Genomic DNA, 19,955 nt, shown 5'->3' on the forward strand with positions numbered 1-19,955 from the left:
CGTTATCTTAACAGGTAGTGTTGTGTCAAGCTATTATCTTAACTGGTTTTTAACAAGTGACCTAATAACAACATAATTCTTTAATGAGTCGCTTGTTTCGTGTCCGATTAACGGGTCATCCTAGAAATTGGATCTAATGTTAATAATTGGAAAATGGGTTGTGTTCGTGTCATACTCGTTATCTTATCAGGTTCTTAATAGGTAACCTAATAACTACTCAATCCTTAACTGGTAACCCGATAACAACTCGAATTGTTAATGAGTTGACCTAAAACATGTTATTTTTGTATCATTTCGTGAGGGGTTGATCACACCTATAAATATAAATATATCAAGTCCTTCTCTCTTGAGGTCTCCATTTTGAAGATCTGTGAGGATTAAATGCATATTAACCATAATATTATATCAATGTAAATCCAAAGGCGTAAAATCTGACTACTTAATAAAACAAAACAAGAAAATGAGTTTTCTAATGGTTCAAGGATTTTAAGTTGGTTTTGATTATTAAGTTGTCAAATATTTTAAGCCTTTGATCTAAACTAATATAATTTTTCCGCCAATATACATTTGTTCCTCACAAGTCCTCAAAATTGGAACTTAACAGAGCTAGATTGTAATTATATATGTATATCTTCTTGTGCATGTTAGCTCAAAGGGAAATGCTAAGGAAACTCTCTTAAAAGTGAGATTCTACATGGACTCTCCGCAACCTCATGTTTTTGGCACAATTCTCATGGCAACATTATAAAATTTTGTGCCAAAAACACGAGGTGGAAAATAGTCCATAGAGAGTCTCACTTGAGAATCTCCTTAGCATTTCTCTAGCTCAAATCCTAACATCCAAACATTAAATTAAAAAGAAATTATGAAGATGGACTTCGACTCAATTCAAGGCTCACGTAGATTGTTTTGACCAACTAACCTAACATATGTTTCGAAATCAACTATGAGACACTAATTTAATGTATTTTTTCTTTTAAGAATTTAAATTCAGGCAAGAATCTTTGTTATTGATTGAACTTTTGAATGGAAAATGTAGATTGATTTAGCCGGCATTGACCATGCTAACTGACTTAAAAACCAGATGAAAAATTAGTCGACTTTACCCAATAGTGCGATGATTATTAAGCTGTGGTTTGTAGAAAAATGAGAAGGAAATCGCCAAATTCCTTTTGGTAATCATGAAACTATAAGAAATCTTGAGGAGCCAACTGTAACTTACGTGTACAATTAAGAGCAATACTAAATTCAATCTCGCACAACACACGTGAGTTGGTATTGGTCATAGTGTACACGTGAGTTAATTTTGACCGATGATATACGCAGAGTTCATAAATGCATCAATAGTTAGATTAAGAACTAAAAGTAGCATTATTCTCAAAAGTATTGGTCAGTTTGAAATCGATGAAATTTAGTCAATCGGCATCTGATCCAATGGATATTGGTTTGTGGATTTTCCAATTTAATCAATGGGATGATTAGTTGAATAATGGAATTAAAATAACGAAAATATGAAATAATTCCCTTATAATTGCCGTTCAATCTCCAATCACACATTTTCGGTGCATGTAAATGTGAAAAAAAAATAATAATAATAATAATAGAATAATAAATGGTGAAATAAAATTAAATGCTCCACAAGATATTAAACATAGTCCATCAACTTAAATTGTTCATAATTTTTTCAACCTCAAATGCTCATGAAAGGAAAAGAAAAAGAAAAAAAAAATCAAGAACCCATCTTGATTGATTGGATTCGATTAATTCTCACAACCAAATCCACCGTCCTATCCAATCTTGACAGTTTTAAATTGGGAGTTTTAACGAAAAACCCGTGGTACTGTTCACTTTAACAAAAAATCACATTTTTACATTAAAAAGTCAAACCTGGTACTATTCATTTTACCCTTTATTTTGTCCTTATCGTTAAAACTCAAAGTTTTCAAGCTATTTTCATTAGTTTTCCTTTTAAAATTAAGGATCCAATCTGATCCGCCAAATGGTTGAACCAATCAAAATCGGATTGCATTGGATTGGATTGAACCGGACCAAATAGGTATGGTTTTATTGAAATTTGAACACCCCTAATTCTTCATACCGTTAATCATACCTCTCAACCGAACCCATCCAAATTGTTCATCAACGAATTTGAACCCAAAGTTCAGTTTTAATAGAGAAAAGTGGACTGAAAAATGGATTAAGCAAAGGCTTATTTTTATCAATGACACCTGCAACCAAATTAGAAATATCGAATATCGAATACCGAGCGCATACTCTGATACATACGAATTCGTATTGCCGAAAAGAATGGATACAAGATGTTTCTTTAATTGATGAATGATAGTTCAGCTAACAGTAGCAAGTAACCGGACCAAAAATATCTTACTGTGTAATCTACAACTCTTTGATGCCTCTTTGTGAAAGCACAGTTTTAATCCTAGACCGTGACGGTAAACAAGTAGAGTTTTAGGACGAGGGACAGAGCCAACTGCAACAGAAAGATCGCGGCTACAATCAAGAACCACCTTTCACCTGCTGATACGATGTGGGCGCGAAGATTAACTGCGACAAAGGTGGCAGACATAACCCCAGCTATGCCTGCAATTACCCATCTGAAGATTTCCAGAGGCACAATTGAGAGGCACTGCAACCAAACAGAGGAGGGAATGTCAGCTAAGTATTACCGAGACTCCTGTATTTTGACAAACAGAAGCTCACAACAGAATTCAACAATGGGTACCCATCCCGAACATATTAAAACAAAGGGCAAATTAAGATTTTATAACCGACTCTTAACCAAGACATTTGTGTCTAAAACTATTAGAATTGACGATGTTTAGAAAAGCTTCTCCGGGATTTTTATGAAATTGGTGAAATACCGTTTGACAAAAATTTCAGTTACGCGAAATTTTTGGCAAAAGTCTTCTTTCCACCTTGAATATGCATACACTAGTATATAGCTTAAAATGATTCGCATAAGCTTTTGGGAGAGGATTCGATTTAGATCTTGTACACCTAAACCTTTAAAGAAATATCATTGCGGTAATAAATTTAATATTAAACTACACCGGAAAACCAGAGACTTACCAATGCTGGAATGAAGACAAACAGAGAGTAACCATAGAGACAAAATAGCTGAACGAGACCTGATGGTGCCGAGAAGTACTTGAGAATTACATACAGTACAAGAGGGACAATAGTGACATAACCATAGAACAATCCCGCTGACCATTGCACCACATTAATGTCATATTCCCAATCTTTACTCTTGACCTTGTGTGCTACATACGTCACGAAAGTGCCAATTGCAGCTGCTACAAATATTAGGGTAGTGCATATCCAGAAAGGTCCATACCTGCACAGCATTTGAAGTTAAGATTGGATGACAGGTGCCTCACCATAAAGATTTTATAGCCAAATAAACAGTTGCAAATATAAACCATCAAGATACAGAGGAGACTTTTAGTGCAACTTCTACAATGTAGTTCCAAACTATTGAACAGTGAAGACAACCTTTTCAAATAGTTTCTCAATTTTAAAGATTTTCTTCTAATCTCAAAATCTTTATCCAGAATTATCAATTGTCAAAAAGACATTTGTTGCTGGCAGCATCTCAGAGGATGTTCAAAAAGTACAATACAATTTGAAACTACTCAAAAACGCTACTTTAGAGACAGATAATCAGTTAAGTTACCAAAAGAAAACTTACAAATCTGGGCTGTTAGATGTTTTCTCATTGAAGGCTCCACTGAATGGAAGAAGTGAATCCTTAATCCTCTCTAGGACATCTGAAGTGTCAACATCAAAGTATTGCTTGTAAGAAGCTACAGAGAATACCCGTAACCAACCACCTTGCTGGGGTTCATCAGGACCAGATACAGGTTTAGAAAATGTGTCTGTATCAAGAGAGAAAACATGGACATCAGACCATAACATGACACAACAAAAAATTGGCATCCATGGAAAACAAAATGTAAAGTAGTAAAACAATATTGTGGAACATTTATGGAAAGGGTTATGGCCAGTAGTTTTAACACTCATTAAGAATAAAAAATAAGTCTTACTGTAAGTTTAACACCTCTTGGGTGAAGTAATACCAGATACACAAAATGACATGAGGCACACGAAACAGATTTCAGTCATTCTTGTCAAATTACCATAAGCATCCACTCTGTTGAGTTCATATGTCCACGGATGCAGTTTAAAGAACTAAATCACAACTTCAACCGCATTCATTCTGAAATCTTGTTGAATTTGAAGGGTACATCTAAATAATACTACTGCAGATCTAATTTTCCCTATGGCCGATACAACCCAGTCTAGTCACAAAAATGTCATGAACACTTTGATCTCATCAAATTCAACTAGTCAATCTCCCAAACCTTGCTTCTGTGATTCATATCCACGAAATCAGTGGCCTATACTTAAATTCATACTCATAGAACAACAATGGAAAAGCACGAAGTCTTACCATCCTACATCTTCAAACCATTGTCTCAAAGACTTTAAACTTAGTTTTTAAAAGCCTTTAGGTATTGGATCCAAAGATTGTTTTCATTGGACTAGATAGCAGAAACAGCATTGGAAAGTCACATATCAAGACAGAGCATGGTTCGCCAAATTCCATATATAAAATTAAAATGTACCATCGGCATCACGAGGAGGGAGGGCACCACCAGCGATCTTCCCTTGTGTCCCAGATGGAGGAAATGTCTGAAGGCTTGAATCTGCATCAGTTTAAATCACACTGTTATTACAATAAAAATAAATAAAAAAGTAGAGAACTTTACACCCAGAAACTCAAAACCTAGCAATTAAGCTGGAAGTTAGTTTGACATTAAACTCAGCCGATCAGAGGTTTATTCTTTCGATACACTAATCGATAAAGCGCTTTGGCAATAAAATTTTAAACTTTCAACTGAAAATTTAACCTAAACAAAAGAAGTTTGATTGCTGAGAAAATGCAAGAAAATTAGAATTCGATTTCCCTATTCGTTTCCTGCATCAATTCCCAACAGCTAAACAAAATAATAAAACACACAGACGCATCGATTCGTAGCTTATTAATCCTAAATCCAATCAGGTTTAGCATTATTTTCCTTCCAATTTCGCGCCAATTGAAATCCCACAAAACTAATCACTAATTTCCAGAGTAGAAACACGAATTGTACCTTGGAATTTGACGGTGAGGTGGCCTGGATCTGGAACCGCCTGCAAAATTATCCAACATCATTTCATCATAAATATCAATATACACACACATATATATATATGTATAAATATACGTATTTGTGAAATTGTATATGCTACTTACAGCAGGAACAGATCCCGAGACGTTCTGGTTGTCAATGCTGGTATAATTTCCGGACATCATCTTGCCCTCTCTCCGTTTCTTCTTCTTCCTCCTCCTTGTGTCCGTGCTCTCTCGCTCAGATGAGTTCTCTCGCCGGTGTTGGCGACTTGGAGTGGCGCGTCGTCCTTATTATTTTTTTGCTCTTGAAATTAAGTTGAGATTGCCGACTACAATCTGTTGATATTCCGGTTCTTAATTCGAACGAATTCGATATTAAATTAAGCTATTTATAACGTAGAGTAATCAAATTTTCATTTCCTTGTATAAAATATTGATGCACTCAAAAAAAATGTTGAGGGATAAATTGAGATTGAAATAAAGTTAAAAGGGGGCATAGCAAAAAATAATTAATAATATTTTTCTCACATGAGACAAATATGAAGTTGGTGAGAATGTGAGATTTGAAAAGAAAAAAAAAACTTGGACCAAAAAAGAAAAGAAATAAAAACAAAAATTTGGATTTAGGTTTGGCCTTCTCTTGCTTTGGTTGGGTCTAAAGCTCAATTGGACTTAGACCTGGTTTGGTACTGAGGTGATTCTGAAAAAAAGCTGCTATCAAAAAAAGCTGGGAGTTGTTTTTGTGTTTGGTAAACACTCAGCTTCAGCTTTTTTTCACAGTTTTGGATGAAAAAAGCCAAAAACAAGAAGCTGCAAAACCTAGCTTTGAAAAACCGGCTTTTTTTCACATCTGTTTTACATAAAAGTTTACCAAACACTCTAACACTGCTTTTTTTTTTCAAAAGCACTTTTACAAAAAAGTTTACCAAACACTCTGCTGCTTTATTTCACAGCTGCTTATTCTCACAGCACAGCAGAAGCAACTTTTTTTCAAAGCACAGCAATACCAAACCAGCCCTTAATAGATTCGAACACACGACTTCAAGTGTATGTTTGTTAAATGGCTTTAACAAGTTGAGCTAATCAATTACAAGGTCATTGCAAAACTTTTTTTTTTCTTTCTTTTCTTGTGATTCAAGCAAATATTCTAATCTAAACTATAAAATAACGATTCAAATTAGAAGCAAAAGGAAGGTACAATACCTTAGCCAACTAAACTCGCTTCCAATTTGCATATGTATTTGTTCTTTGGTGCACAAGATATCAAATACATGAATAAAATACTCTTAACAACTTAAGTTTCATCCTACCTACATAAATATAATTATCTTACAGACTTATTGTCTACGTTTTTATTCTCACATTTTTCACATTTTTTTGCTTAATTGATTGGATTTTAAGATATTTTTATTTATTTGCATTTTTTTTGTTCGTGAGTTTGATTCTCAAACCCCCAATATCGCTTGTGTAAGAATTAAAAAAATTAGATATTTATGATTTTCCTTTTCTTCTGGCTTTGATTTTGATGTCATTTTTCACTTGTTTTTTTTAACAAAATAATTAAGTAACTGATTAGCTCTAACATTAGTTGCACAGAATTCACAAATAAAATTACTATCAGTAAATCATATTTACTAGGGTAATAAATCTTACACAATTAAAATTTATAAATCAATATTTTTGCAGACCAAAATTTCTGCGCTACATTATTTCTCTGAACAAAAGTTTCATCCTAAATACCAAGCTCCAACAGATTGACAAGGCCACCATCTTTGAAGCAAGGCCTGAACCATCCTTCTCCTCTAACAAACAAAACTGCTTTATTGCAAGAGTACAAGCTCCTCTAGTCGGATCGGTTGGAGATGGCCTTAGTACCCCGAATTCAAAGGGTACATCTGTTTCAGGTAAGCAGATAAAACTCCCACCTAATTTACATGTGAATTCTGCAAATTCTCGTCGACACAATTGCAATCAAGCACTTTTTAGTCTGCCCCTTGTGAGCAATAGAGACCTTCTGATTGAAAGTAGAAGAACCCAAGTAGCAGCGGAGATCTTTTCCTTGATCATCAGAAGCAATGCCGAGCTCAGGACGGTCTTCAAGATCTGAGCATGCAATCCCTTGAAGAAGCCGAGAATCCCTTCCCTTTTCCATATAGCGCATAGGACTGCTGGAATCGTTTTGCTGGACTTTGGCCGGGGGTTTTTGGTTTTTCCATCATCTTCATCAGCAGCTTGGATCATGACCTTACACCTGTAGTGAGTAAATATTTCTCAACCTTGTAAATAAGATGGAATTTGTGAGAGCAATATGTACCTGATGGCAGGATAGGTCAGAACGGTGGCAACAGTCTTCGAGACTGCACCTAAAACAAATGCTGTGAAGGCAGAAAGGGCTTCTGGCGATGAACCCTTGCCCGATTTATCTTTCCCTTTCAAGAGTCTGAGTTTTAGCTGATCGAACACTGTATACTGAAGTAAATAACAATTTCAGTTTCAGCCTCAGTTACCATCTTAAATATTTCGAGTTGAAGGTAAAACTTAAATTCTAGAGACTTATGGCAACAAAATCAGTAACTACCTGAATTGCAGGGTTTGCGGTCAGCAACAGGGAGATTCCGAGACCATCAAATGCATCAATCCAGCTACCATCTGTAAGGGTCTTCCACAATCCTTTGGATTTTCCAAAGGCACTTGTCTGCATCCTTGACGAGGCTGTATCCAAAGGCTACACAGACGTAGAACAGACAGTCATTAAATTCCAGTCACTAAACCAATATGAATAAATCCATAATCTTCCTATACGCCATTTCACCGTCAGAATAGAACCAAAAGTGCGATGAACTGTACACAAAAGGTTCACCTGAGTTAAAATGGCAGTGCAAGCTCCAGCAGCAGCTGCAAGGACTAAGTTTGCTCTCGTCCCTATTGATTTAACACCACTTGTTTCCACATATAGTCTTTTGAAATAGCTATACCCGTAAAAATAAACAAACTGAGCAATGAAGGATTGCAGGTTTTTTGTTTCGAGACCCTGATACAGTGAAAGAACCTGGCGTGTGGATATTGCTTCCCAAAACACATCCGAAAGGTTCCTATACAAGCCAGAACCACAGAAATTTAGCGAATTATATACCATATAATTATCTGATTGCTGACTCAAACAAAATGTATTACCACAGAAGCTATTGTCTGCTAGCAGCAGAGAACATATTATTAAATGAACCAGATAGACGCTCGGTGAACTATAAAGAAAAGAAAAGCTTCATATATGCACATATGACCGGATAAATTTCGAGTCTGAAAGTCTGACACTAGGGTTGCAACATTCTGTCACTACCTACAGAATCTTGGATCCCTGCCGATAAGAACTTACCTTCAACTCAGATTTTCACTATGGCGGTATCCCAACTAACACCGCCATGTTTTTATAACTTTTACACATGGCAGTGCGTCATTGATTTAAGATGCTACGCCATCGTGGCATCCCGCTTATAGATAAGTTTCTCTCCATGACAAACATTTGTTCAACTGTTGCCATACACCAAAATCATTTAACTTTTTCCAGTTTCAAAACTTTCCAGTATAAAGTTTTCATTTTTTGCTAAAAACTTTGATAATATTGACACCAGTCGAAAATTAAAAACCTGAAAACGATGGTTGAATTGCAATTAAAAAGTTAGAAAAACTAATGAAAAGTTCAAAAAAACTTTAGTTTTAATGAAAAATGACAAATAAATGTGCAGTGAATAGTATCAAAAAAGGTAAAAATGTAATTTTTCGTTAAAAGTGAACAATACTGAAAGTGTTTTATTAAAACTTCCTTTAAATTTAGTAAGTTACCACCTTGAGATGAAATCGATACGACTGACAACCAAGTTTTGTATATTCCATAAAACTCCCAAAATCCATCTTAATTACATGCTAATCTAAAAGATTACTTACTAATCACCCAGCATGCTCTCCAACGTTAACAACATATTAGTGCTAAACACTACCGAACCAATTAAAACTTACTCACAAATTCTCCCAAAAATACAGAACATACATAATTAAGCTGGAAAACCAATCAGAGAACGATAATCCAAAGAAAAACAGAGACCCAGATCAAAAAATGGTTACCTGTATTTGGCCTGACCATTGCCTCGAACTTCGGCTTGGTACCTGGTTTTGCAGGTGTCGAGCGGGTACAGCAGAGTGGTGCTCACGAGTGATCCAACGGCTCCTGACGTCGCCTCGGATATTGATTCCAGATCAAGATCAAGCCCCATCTTCTTTGAATCTTTATTTTATTCTACTTTTTGGTAGATCATTGGAACCGAGACGTTAGATATAAAAATATGTATATATATAGGCGTTGCATATGGAAAGTTTCGGTGCGGCGTGGGAAGAGACGTGACGGAAGCAGAGGAGGATGTGGACCGATCAGACGTCGTTTTGTTAAGATTTCAAAAAACGTGGGCTGTTATCAGCGTGTCTGTGTGTTTTTATTGGTTGTGGTCCGCCACCGGGCGTATTTTCCCATGCTGATTACACAACCTCATTTCTCAACAACTTTTTGAGCTTTCCATAACAGCACTTTAAATGTCGAACATGCCTCTTGACATGAGAGAATAGCTTACATGACATGAATAACATTCACGTAATGTTTTGTGTTATATAAGTCTTTCTTCCGATACGAACTTTGTTAATGCCAAAGGGTGCCCATTTTGTTAATTTTCTAATTGGAATTTGGATTATTTTATTATGAAGAATTGTATTCAAAATCAGAAATTTAAAAAAATAACAAAAATTCGAATTTCATTTAGAATTATAGACATCTTTTTTAATTTATGATAATTATAATAAAAATCTGTTATGAAAGTACTAATATACGCTTAAAAATACTAATACATGAAGTCGCGACTTGTAATTATTAGTTATGGTTGAAATGAGGAAGAATTATGAGTTCAAAATGGCTAAATAGACTAAAGAATCGTTTGAAAGTTAGATGTGTGGATGACAATTGCAAGTGACGACTTTGTAACAATTTTCGATCTCTCCACTTTGAACCCATAATTTTAAATGTATATTAGTACTTCTATATCAACTTTTATTTAATATTATTATAAATTTAAAAAGGTGGTTATAATTCTATATAGTATTCAAAATTTTGATTATTTTTTCAAAATTTTCATTGGAAATTAATACTTCAAAGCTCAAATATGAAATATATAATGGAGAATGTTAATAACCTTCTAGCTATTTTCTTCACTCATCACTTGATACATGTATTCCACTACCAACTAAAGAGAAAATTAAAATCCCTCCATCTTTTCAATACTTTTTAGATGAAACATTGATTCCTTTTTAAGATTTAATTAAAGTACGTTAAACAATAGTCATGTCAACGTATGAAACTATTTTGATATAATGAATGCTTTGTTTAGAAAGAGAGATTTTTAGTGTACCCGGAGTACACACATATGCCATATATCATTATTTAAGAGGAAAGACGCTTAGAAAAAATTGTTTCCACTTGTATTATAATACATGGCGTATCGCGCATTTCGGCTTATTGAAAAATTTATTTTTGTGCTAAGAAGAACATGGCTCAATTTACCAAGTGTAATAATACAATTTGATTAAAACTTGATTTTTTTAACTAATTAAATTATTACAATTTATGTATCTAGCTATGTTCCTAGAAAAATGTATCCTTGTGATATCCACACTAGCCTTCATGCACGGGCTCATGTGCGTGCAAAAGATATTTTTTGAATCACGGCGTGCTACGCGCGATTTATACATTTTAAATGTATTTAGTGAAACATTTGAAGTAAATGAATAATCTTAGATCATGCTATAAGAAACCCCTCATAAACTAATTAAAACAGCTGAATTCACATAATAAAATCGGTTTCTATAGAATTTATATTAAGAATAGAAAAAATAATATTTAATAAGCAATTGATTGAATCCCATTATTGCTAACCCATTGTGAGGCTAAGCCCACCCCCTCCTCTGTAGTGTATATAATATTGTTTGTTAAAAAAAAAGTTCATTTGGCAATTAATTTAATCACATTATTATTCGCGTGTGAAAGACTTTTTTTATAACCGGCATTACACGCCTCTTAAGATGTTTTGAACGTATTTAAAAATAGAGAAAATAATATTTAATAAACAACTGATTGAATCACATTATTGCCAGCCCATTGTACAGCTAAACCCACCCCCTCTCCCTTAGTGTAGATAATAAAAAAAAACAATTATTTGATAACTAATTTAATCATATTATTATCTGCGTGCGAAATACTTTTTTTTATAACCGGCATTACACGCCTCTTAAGATGTTTTGAACATGTTAAAAAATAGAGAAATTGAATCACATTATTGCTAGCCAGTTACTAATTTTTTTTTAAAGGCACAAAATAATTAATTATTAAAAAAATACTGTTAAAATGATGAAAATGCCCCTACTTTATTTGATGCATTATTTTGGAATGCCTTTGAAGTTTTTTGTTTTAGGGACATTTTTGTCTAAATATTTTTGTTGAAGCTTGATGACACCAAAAGCGCCATTCACTTTTCCATTGGCTTTATACATGCTCTTTAAGGGAAGGGATCCAATTTTTCAAAAAAAATGGGAACACCCTCTTGATTATTAGATTTGACTTTAATGAAATTCTGTGGTTGATATTAAATCATAGGCCACAGAATCTCAACCACATAATTTTATTAAAGCCAAATCTAATGATCAAGAGGATGATGACTTCATGGCTTTATATATAATAATAGATAGTAGATATGACTCGATGAAACGACACAGACATGAGTACCGCCCCATGGAAACTTCTAGGTTTGACGTGGCAAAAACGACACACTAAACATACAACTCAGCTTCCATAATAGGCCACCGGGGCGTCTGTGTATCTGGCTTAAAATTTTTTTTTTTTAAAAAAAAAAAAAGAAAATTGGATAACAAAATTACGAAGTCGAAAACGCATTGGAAACTTCCTCACACTTCAGCAGCTCAGCTATCTCTCACCCAGCAGCCACAGCCACAGCCACAGCCACAGCTGCCGCCGTCGCCGCCGGGCCAGCTAGGGTTTCTGGTTGGTTTTTTCGAATCTTCTCCGGCGAAGATAGAGTTCCTCACAGCCTCCATCTTTCCCCCCGTTATTCAGGTAATTTACTATTCGTGCCATCCCTTCCATCACTACCCTTCTCTGTGCACTTCCGCTCCTTCACTACGCCGACGCTCTTTGAATCTATTTCTTGATTGCTTGAAATCTCTGCGCCTGAAAAGTGAAGTTTTTTACGGGTTTGCCATTGCATCAGTCGCTAGCTTAGCCAAAAGCTTGATGGAATCTGTGCCTGATTGAAAGAAAAAAAATTTTGATTCGTGTTTGCCCCTAATCGTTTGAGTGTTTTCTAGTTTTGCCACTGCATTTGTCACAAAGCTTACGTACGAAACGCATTTTTATGTTTTTATGTGTTGATAGTTATTATTGAGCGATTAGGGTTTTGGGTTTTGTTCTGCAGTTTCAATGACCAAAGTTGCAGCAGGAAATGATCACCCTGTTGGCCAAAACGCAGTCCGAATTGTTGTGGCTGGAGACCGCGGCACGGGGAAATCCAGCTTGATTGTGACTGCTGCCACTGAGAACTTTCCGGCAAATGTGCCTCCGGTGCTGCCTCCAACAAGGCTGCCTGAAGATTTCTACCCTGAACGCGTGCCCATCACCATTATCGACACATCTTCTCGGTATGAATCTCTTAGTTGACATAAGGAAATGATCATTTTAGTTGCTGATTTTGAATTGTAAAGTTTGCGTTGTATGTGTCTTTGAAAGGTCCGTTTTCTGCATAGAATGGGTTGGAAGGGAAGAGAATTAGGTCATAAGTTTTATATTATTTTCCGGCCCAACCATATAAGGGATCATGTCATGTTGGTCAGTCTTCCTCCAGCTGATATCTTTAGTATGATATTGAATTGTTTTATTATGTTTACTCAATCAGACCCGAGGATACCAATAAAGTTGCTGAAGAATTGAAGCGGGCTGATGCAGTTGTGCTTACTTATGCGTGTAATCAGCCCCAGACACTTGATCGGTTGAGTACCTTTTGGCTTCCAAAACTTCGTCAACTAGAGGTGTGTGTTTGCCTTCTTTTCCTCACTATACGGGTTCTTCTTCTCCAAAAGTTTTAACACCTGCCTTTTATGGTCAAAAACAAGAAGAAGAAAAAAATACCTGATGAAAAGAAACCTTAATCTTGACAGTATATTATTCATTGTGAGCTTATGAAAATGAAGCCTGATAATTTTATTACTTCACTGATCTGTTTGAAAAGTAGTTTGATATGGAGGTTAATGGAGCAACACCTGTCCTGTAGTATGAACTTATGATGGGAAAATGTGAAATTTAATGAACAGGTAAAGGTACCTGTTATAGTGGTGGGTTGTAAGCTGGATTTGAGAGATGAGAACCAACAGGTGAGCCTCGAACAAGTGATGTCACCAATAATGCAACAGTTTCGGGAGATTGAAACTTGCATTGAATGTTCAGCATATAAACATATTCAGGTATGCAGTAATGACTCCTATCTATTTCAAGTTTCCTTTTGTTGGTTAATGTGGGATCAAATTTGCTTCCAACAATTAGTTATCTACTTTTTGTGAATTTAACATGCACCATACGATGTGATGCATTTCTTCATTCATACTTTCAAATGTGTGTTTGAGCAGATCATAATGATTTGGGACCTGTTTATTGTATTCCACGCATTTCTATGAATTACTTGTGTGCAACATTTACTAAAATGTCAGTTAAAATGGCTACGAGAACCCATTTTCATCTTTATTATGTCCTGAATTAAATGGATGACTTTGTTGACCAAAACCTCATTGATGGCTTATTGTTTCAAACAGTGTTGTTATTTTGGTATGTACATCAATTCTTGGACTTTATATGAAATATCTTTCTGTTTGCAGATTCCGGAAGTTTTTTACTATGCACAAAAAGCTGTGCTGCATCCAACGGGCCCATTATTTGATCAGGAAACACAGACTTTAAAGGACCAATGTGTGCGAGCCTTGAAGCGGATATTCATTCTTTGTGATCATGATAGGGATGGTGCCCTCAGTGATGCAGAGTTGAATGATTTCCAGGTTCTCTTTTTTCTAGTTCGCCATATTCTGGTCCTATTCTTAACTTTTGTTCCAAAGTCCTAGTGTTCTGTGTGATTTTATATGATCTTATAGCTATATTTTCGAATCTCCTAAGCTGAATTCATGGTAATTTGTTCTTGAGATTCATGAAAATTTTCACTGCTTATTGTGAACAGGTTAAATGTTTCAATGCTCCATTACAACCTTCTGAAATAGTGGGTGTTAAGAGGGTTGTGCAAGAAAAATTACCGGAAGGAGTCAATGAACATGGGCTTACATTGACAGGGTTTCTTTTCCTTCATGCACTATTCATAGAGAAGGGACGTCTAGAGACAACGTGGACTGTCCTTAGGAAGTTTGGATACAACAATGAAATAAGACTTGCAGATGAACTAATCCCGTCTCCCACTAAACGAACTCCTGACCAGGTAACACTAATTGAGTTATGATTTCTATTCTGTGCTGCTATCAGTGATGAGATGGTTTTATTATGTGTTGATATTTAATGTTGAAGTGAAGTAAGACATTCATTGAGTTTTGAGTAATCATCATTTTGTAAAATTTTGTAACTTATTTGTGCTCGTTTTACAACTAATTTCTTTATTTTGGTAAAAATTTCTTATTCAACAAGTGCTAGAGTCCTATTAATTAAGTACCTTATCTACCTATGCTCGTGGGTGTTGCCTAATTATTAATTCTCTGTACGTAAACATATTCTTTGATAGAACTGTAGAAATAGCCATCAATCCGAGCTGGGCCTTTGGAGACAACACTGACCCCTATATGTGATTTGCCATAATCATGCCACTTTAAGTACATCATGTTCGTGAGATTATTTTGTGAACAACACTTATGTGTATACTACAGTTTTTTAGTTTCCTTTTAGATTTTCTGGAGATGTTTCATGGTGATGTATTTGGTTGTCATGTGGGCAGAGTGTGGAGCTGACAAATGAGGCAATCGAGTTTCTGAAGGCTAACTTTGACTTGTTTGACAATGATGGTGTATGTATTAGTACTCATCCTTCTTAAATGCTACATTCTCTATTACATTGTTGATTAATTTCCAATATTTTGCGTCATCAAGGATCTTCATTGTGATCTTCACTTTATATAAAAGTCTCTCTATCAGAAAAAAAAAGAGAGAAAATTGAGGATCTTCACCTTGATCTAGCCTTACAACCTCTTAGGTGCCTTAGTTGTTCTCCTAGTTCTTATAATCATGGACCTATATGTTCGTTCCACCAGGATGGGGCCCTCCGACCACGTGAACTTGAAGAACTATTTTCTACTGCTCCGGCAAGGTAAATTTTATTTATTAGTATCATTTCTGTTTCCATTTGTTTTAGTTCTTTGCAACTAGTTTGTTTCTTTACCACAAGAGATCCTGTTTGCAGTTGTGTTTCCCCACGGTTTTGTTCATATGGTGTTGTGATGTAAATTGTAATATTGTTAAAGCTCATGACATTAGAAAATAGAAACACAAAAGTTTACCTAAATGTTGGTTTTCGGTTAAAAGTTTGGTCAGTAAAGCTTCATAGTTCATAATGATGTTCAGAGGTTCGAAGTATTAATAACTTACTTTCTCAGTCTAGTTCACTATAATACCTAGCTTTGAAGATCTTGGTATGTTCTGATTTTTGGCGTTTGAAATTTCAGCCCATTTAGTGAACATCCATATAAGGATGCTGCAGAGAAAAATGCATTTGGAGGGTTATCACTTGATGGATTTTTGTCACAGGTAATATATCTCTATTTCTATCTCTCTCTGTTGGGGCAGGGGGAGTATTTGCAACTCTCAACTTATAGTTTTAATGGACTTTTACTTCCATAGACATTCAGTCATGTTGGCACTTTGTTACATTCATTACAACCAACTGTTATTCTTCTATGTGCCTAACTAACTTTATGACAAATATGCATAATTTCAGTGGGCCCTCATGACCCTCCTAAACCCAGCTTCTACCATGGAGAATCTGATATACATTGGTTATCCTGGTGATGTTTCATCCACAATCCGTGTGACTAGGAAGAGGCGTTTAGATCGCAAGAAACAGCAATCTGAAAGAAATGTTTTCCAATGCTTTGTCTTTGGTCCAAAGAAGGCTGGGAAGTCTGCATTATTGGATTCTTTTCTTGGAAGGTCTGATTCAGATTGCTTCTCCATTTGACTTTAATTTTTTAAATTAAATTTTGTAACAATTTTTTTGACAATAACTGGAATTGCTGCAGGCCATTTTCTGATACTTATAATCCAACCACTGGGGAGCGTTATGCGGTTAATGTTGTTGATCAACCTGGGGTAAGTTGTACTACATGAAGCCTTGTGTCTTGACAATTACATGGAATATACTTTCACTGGCTACATTATCTAAATATTACCTTATCACCAAATTTTGTTAAATGCATGCTTAGATTTACCCCAAACTTTATTAATAAGTAATTTTGTATGCATACAACTCTAGTTTGAGTGATGAGATTTATTTTGTGTGAGGTCTATTATTAGTCCTTTTAGTGGTTTGCTGATTTTCAGTGTATTTACACAGGGACCCAAGAAAACCCTAGTAATGAGAGAAATTCCTGAAGATGGAGTTGAGAAATTTCTCAGAAATAAAGAGGCTTTGGCTGCATGTGACATAGCTGTGTTTGTTCACGACAGGTAAGCAGAAGCCTAAAATGGGTGTTTAATATTTCTTGAATCATGTTACTCTTCTGTTATCTTCCGTGCTAGTACAACTTGGGTGGTTGTTTCTCTTCTCCTATGTAAGATCCAAGTTTTCTGTTTCTTGATTTGAAACCTTTATGGTATGTCTTTTCCTATTTATTTTTTAATTGTGAAGCCATAATCTAATACAAATGGTAAATTTCTGATATTTTAATTGCTGGAAATATTATCGATAAACATAAACATGTGAAATGGAAAAAGATCCAAGTTTATAAATATTCATCTACTTTTCTGTTTCCAGGATAGCAAAAGCGCCTTGTTGTCAATAATCCAAAAAACAGAAATGTACATTGTTGACAGTGACTTGTATTTGTGAATTATACACGCACATGTTTATTGACCTCTCTCTTTGGGTGATGCCTGTTGTTGACAACCAATCGTAGGTTGACTCAGAGCATTACTTCGGCATGCACACATATCTTTCCCTACTGTTAGCAATATTTTACTGTTGAATTATCCCTCTTTAATGGGTGGTGTCTTTTTTCTTGCTAGTTCTGATGAGTCGTCCTGGAGGAGAGCAACTGAGTTGCTGATAGAAGTTGCTAGTCATGGTGAGACTACTGGCTTTGAGGTACCTTGCCTCATTGTTGCAGCTAAAGATGATCTCGATGCATTCCCATCGGCCATTCAACATTCTACGAGGGTATGTCTATTTTTACATTGACCATTTTTTTCCTTTGCTTATACTTTTTGCAAGTAAAATGGATTTACCTGGTGAACCATTAGTTTTGGTTACAACTATTCCTGAAAGTTTGAACTTCTAAGATGTGGACCAACTATTTTCCGTATTGTAATACGTAATCATTGTTGTTGTGCCTTTAGATTTATGTTTGCCCTTTATATATAATAGACTGCTCTGTGTATACAGTTTATTCTTCTCTCTCTTTCTCTTCCCGTGTGGGGTTATCCAAAAATAGTTGAAAGCTTTCTGAAGTTTATTTCATTGGTATTCAATGCAAGATGCATTTTACAACATTTTGACACCATTTTGTTCTTTGACTGAGTTAATTGAAGTTTGTGTGGGTTATTGTGCGTTGTGTTTGAAATTAGTCTGGTTGTTTTGAGCTTGGCATTCCTTCTTTGCACAGCCATCTAATTGGAGTTGTACAACTATATTTGATGTCAATGCATTCTCTTATCTAACCTAATAATTGACATATTTTTAATATACTCGTGCAGGTTAGCCAGGATATGGGAACAGAGGCTCCTATACCTATCAGCACAAAGTTGGGTGATTTCAACAATGTATTTCGTAAAATTGTAAGTGCCGCGGAGCACCCGCATCTGAGCATTCCTGAGACTGAGGCTGGAAGGACCCGCAAGCAATACCATAAGATCCTTAACCGATCTCTTATGTTTATTTCAGGTATGACGATCTTTTGAATTTTAATTGTCTTTATATGGTACTCACTCGGTCCTGCTTGATGTGTAACTGAGATTACTAAAGACATGGGCGTAATGGCACATCCTTCCCTTGGGTAGAGGGTGACTTCTGGGGTTCCATGCCCGGCGGATGCTATGTTTAAAACTAATGTGCTCACTTTTAGGAGAAGTTTATGTTAGAAATGCACGTATTCAAATGAAATTTCAGTAATAAACAAAGAACGACAAAGCTTGCCACATTTTATGCGGAGAAAAAAAATTTGGCTTCATCTGTCAGTTTGTTAGGGTCTTTCGTTTTTCAGTGATTATGATTTGTGTTGTGTAGTTTATGGAATCTGTGTGTTATCTTCACAGTGGGAGCTGCAGTGGCCATGGTTGGAGTGGCGGCTTACCGAGTCTATGCTGCGAGGAAGAATGCCTCCAGTTAAAAAGGATTAAGGATGAAGTACCAGTCTAGTTTATCGGTTGCGACTGCTAGTTGCATTACCGCTTCATAAACTCTTGTAATTTTTATTTGGAGATTAAACCCTTGTAATTAACAAGATTGGTATGGTAGCAACTAGCAAGTGCTATTCTTTTGATCAATCAGGAATTGTTTGGGTTCTTGTTAGCTTGCATTGCAAGGAACCAAATGGCGCAAGGTCCGCTACTTGTTAGTCACAATCGGACCATGTGCGTAGAGAGAGTATAGGATTGATAGTGAGGTTGTGGAGAAAATGGTGTCAAGGGGAAACAGAGTAAAAGGGAAAAAATGAAAACATTTTGTACTCTTTAATTGTCTTATTTATACCTTTTGATTTATTTAATTTAAAAGCTAAAAACAAATGAGGGTATGTAGAGGGAGAAATGGGGGTTTAAAAATGATTTCCAACCTCGATAAATGAATGCTGGATAAAATAATAACCTTGATTAAATAATAAAATTCTATTTCCAACTTGGGTTTATTTACTAAGAGCTTCTCTAATGAACATTAAGAGCTGCAAATCCAATTTAATTCATCTAAATCAATAACAAATTCAACGACAATTTTGATCTTAATTCTCTAGGTCTGAGGCGATGCTTTGTTTTCCCGTTGAACTCTTTATCTTTTTCCCGTCACTTGTGGTCCCATGGCAACAATCTTCGATTACCTTTTTCCGGCGTGCCAACCAAATGTTACATCATCCTTGCATACAGGGCATGCCATAGAACTCGTAGTGCTCCACCTAGAAACCATTGCATATGCGGAAAAATCGTTCATAGTCCACATAATTGCTGCCCGCAAAGTGAACATCTTCCCAATACACTTATCGTACGTGCGCACATCGTTTATCTATAAATACTTTAGCGTATCAACCAATGGCCTTAAGTAAACACCGATTGACCTACCAAGATCTTCAGTTATCAAGAGTCATCATCATATAATATTTTCTCATGCATTTCCAAGGCAGCAAATTATATGGAAATACGAAAATAGGCCAAGTGTTGTAGTGTTGGCTTAGAACCTCGAACGGATTGAACCCGTCAA

At 35.6% G+C, this 19,955-nt stretch overlaps 3 protein-coding genes across 3 annotated transcripts; 1 reads left to right on the forward strand and 2 right to left on the reverse strand.

The window, feature by feature from the left end:
• Window positions 1-2,253: 2,253 nt before the first annotated feature.
• LOC137745559 (uncharacterized) lies at window positions 2,254-5,599 on the reverse strand. Its single transcript, XM_068485522.1, has 6 exons — window positions 5,315-5,599; window positions 5,172-5,211; window positions 4,647-4,727; window positions 3,710-3,896; window positions 3,088-3,355; window positions 2,254-2,644 (listed from the first exon to the last, which is right to left on the reverse strand). Exons 1-6 carry the CDS (start codon window positions 5,372-5,374, stop codon window positions 2,438-2,440), a joined length of 843 nt encoding a protein of 280 aa, XP_068341623.1. The 5' UTR covers window positions 5,375-5,599; the 3' UTR covers window positions 2,254-2,437.
• A 1,180-nt stretch (window positions 5,600-6,779) lies between these two features.
• On the reverse strand, window positions 6,780-9,532 carry LOC137745266 (peroxisomal adenine nucleotide carrier 1). The gene is made up of 5 exons (XM_068485184.1): window positions 9,311-9,532; window positions 8,052-8,283; window positions 7,770-7,916; window positions 7,506-7,660; window positions 6,780-7,442 (listed from the first exon to the last, which is right to left on the reverse strand). Exons 1-5 carry the CDS (start codon window positions 9,457-9,459, stop codon window positions 7,163-7,165), a joined length of 963 nt encoding a protein of 320 aa, XP_068341285.1. The 5' UTR covers window positions 9,460-9,532; the 3' UTR covers window positions 6,780-7,162.
• A 2,637-nt stretch (window positions 9,533-12,169) lies between these two features.
• Window positions 12,170-19,058, forward strand: LOC137745305 (mitochondrial Rho GTPase 1). The gene is made up of 15 exons (XM_068485242.1): window positions 12,170-12,356; window positions 12,715-12,937; window positions 13,192-13,324; window positions 13,607-13,756; window positions 14,165-14,341; window positions 14,518-14,769; window positions 15,277-15,345; window positions 15,589-15,644; window positions 16,000-16,081; window positions 16,272-16,483; window positions 16,573-16,642; window positions 16,887-16,999; window positions 17,558-17,708; window positions 18,245-18,431; window positions 18,803-19,058. The coding sequence occupies exons 2-15, from the start codon at window positions 12,720-12,722 to the stop codon at window positions 18,874-18,876; spliced, it is 1,944 nt and encodes a 647-aa protein (XP_068341343.1). The 5' UTR covers window positions 12,170-12,356; window positions 12,715-12,719; the 3' UTR covers window positions 18,877-19,058.
• The last annotated feature ends 897 nt before the right edge of the window (window positions 19,059-19,955 follow it).

Source organism: Pyrus communis, chromosome 9 (assembly GCF_963583255.1).
Source record: "Pyrus communis chromosome 9, drPyrComm1.1, whole genome shotgun sequence".
Classification (NCBI taxonomy): domain Eukaryota; kingdom Viridiplantae; phylum Streptophyta; class Magnoliopsida; order Rosales; family Rosaceae; genus Pyrus; species Pyrus communis.

Bases quoted from the DNA above. Each gene is read 5' to 3' on its own strand.
- LOC137745305 (XM_068485242.1), top strand. From the start codon at position 12,720: ATGACCAAAGTTGCAGCAGGAAATGATCACCCTGTTGGCCAAAACGCA. The intron at 15,346-15,588 runs GTATGTATTAGT...TCGTTCCACCAG, and splicing joins ACTTGTTTGACAATGATGGT to GATGGGGCCCTCCGACCACG. The intron at 16,082-16,271 runs GTAATATATCTC...GCATAATTTCAG, and splicing joins TTGATGGATTTTTGTCACAG to TGGGCCCTCATGACCCTCCT.
- LOC137745559 (XM_068485522.1), bottom strand. From the start codon at position 5,374: ATGATGTCCGGAAATTATACCAGCATTGACAACCAGAACGTCTCGGGA. The intron at 5,212-5,314 runs GTAAGTAGCATA...ATAATTTTGCAG, and splicing joins TCTCGGGATCTGTTCCTGCT to GCGGTTCCAGATCCAGGCCA. The intron at 3,897-4,646 runs GTACATTTTAAT...CTCTTGATACAG, and splicing joins CCCTCCTCGTGATGCCGATG to ACACATTTTCTAAACCTGTA.
- LOC137745266 (XM_068485184.1), bottom strand. From the start codon at position 9,459: ATGGGGCTTGATCTTGATCTGGAATCAATATCCGAGGCGACGTCAGGA. The intron at 8,284-9,310 runs GTAACCATTTTT...TGGCTTGTATAG, and splicing joins AATGGTCAGGCCAAATACAG to GAACCTTTCGGATGTGTTTT. The intron at 7,661-7,769 runs GTAGTTACTGAT...TATTTACTTCAG, and splicing joins CCGCAAACCCTGCAATTCAG to TATACAGTGTTCGATCAGCT.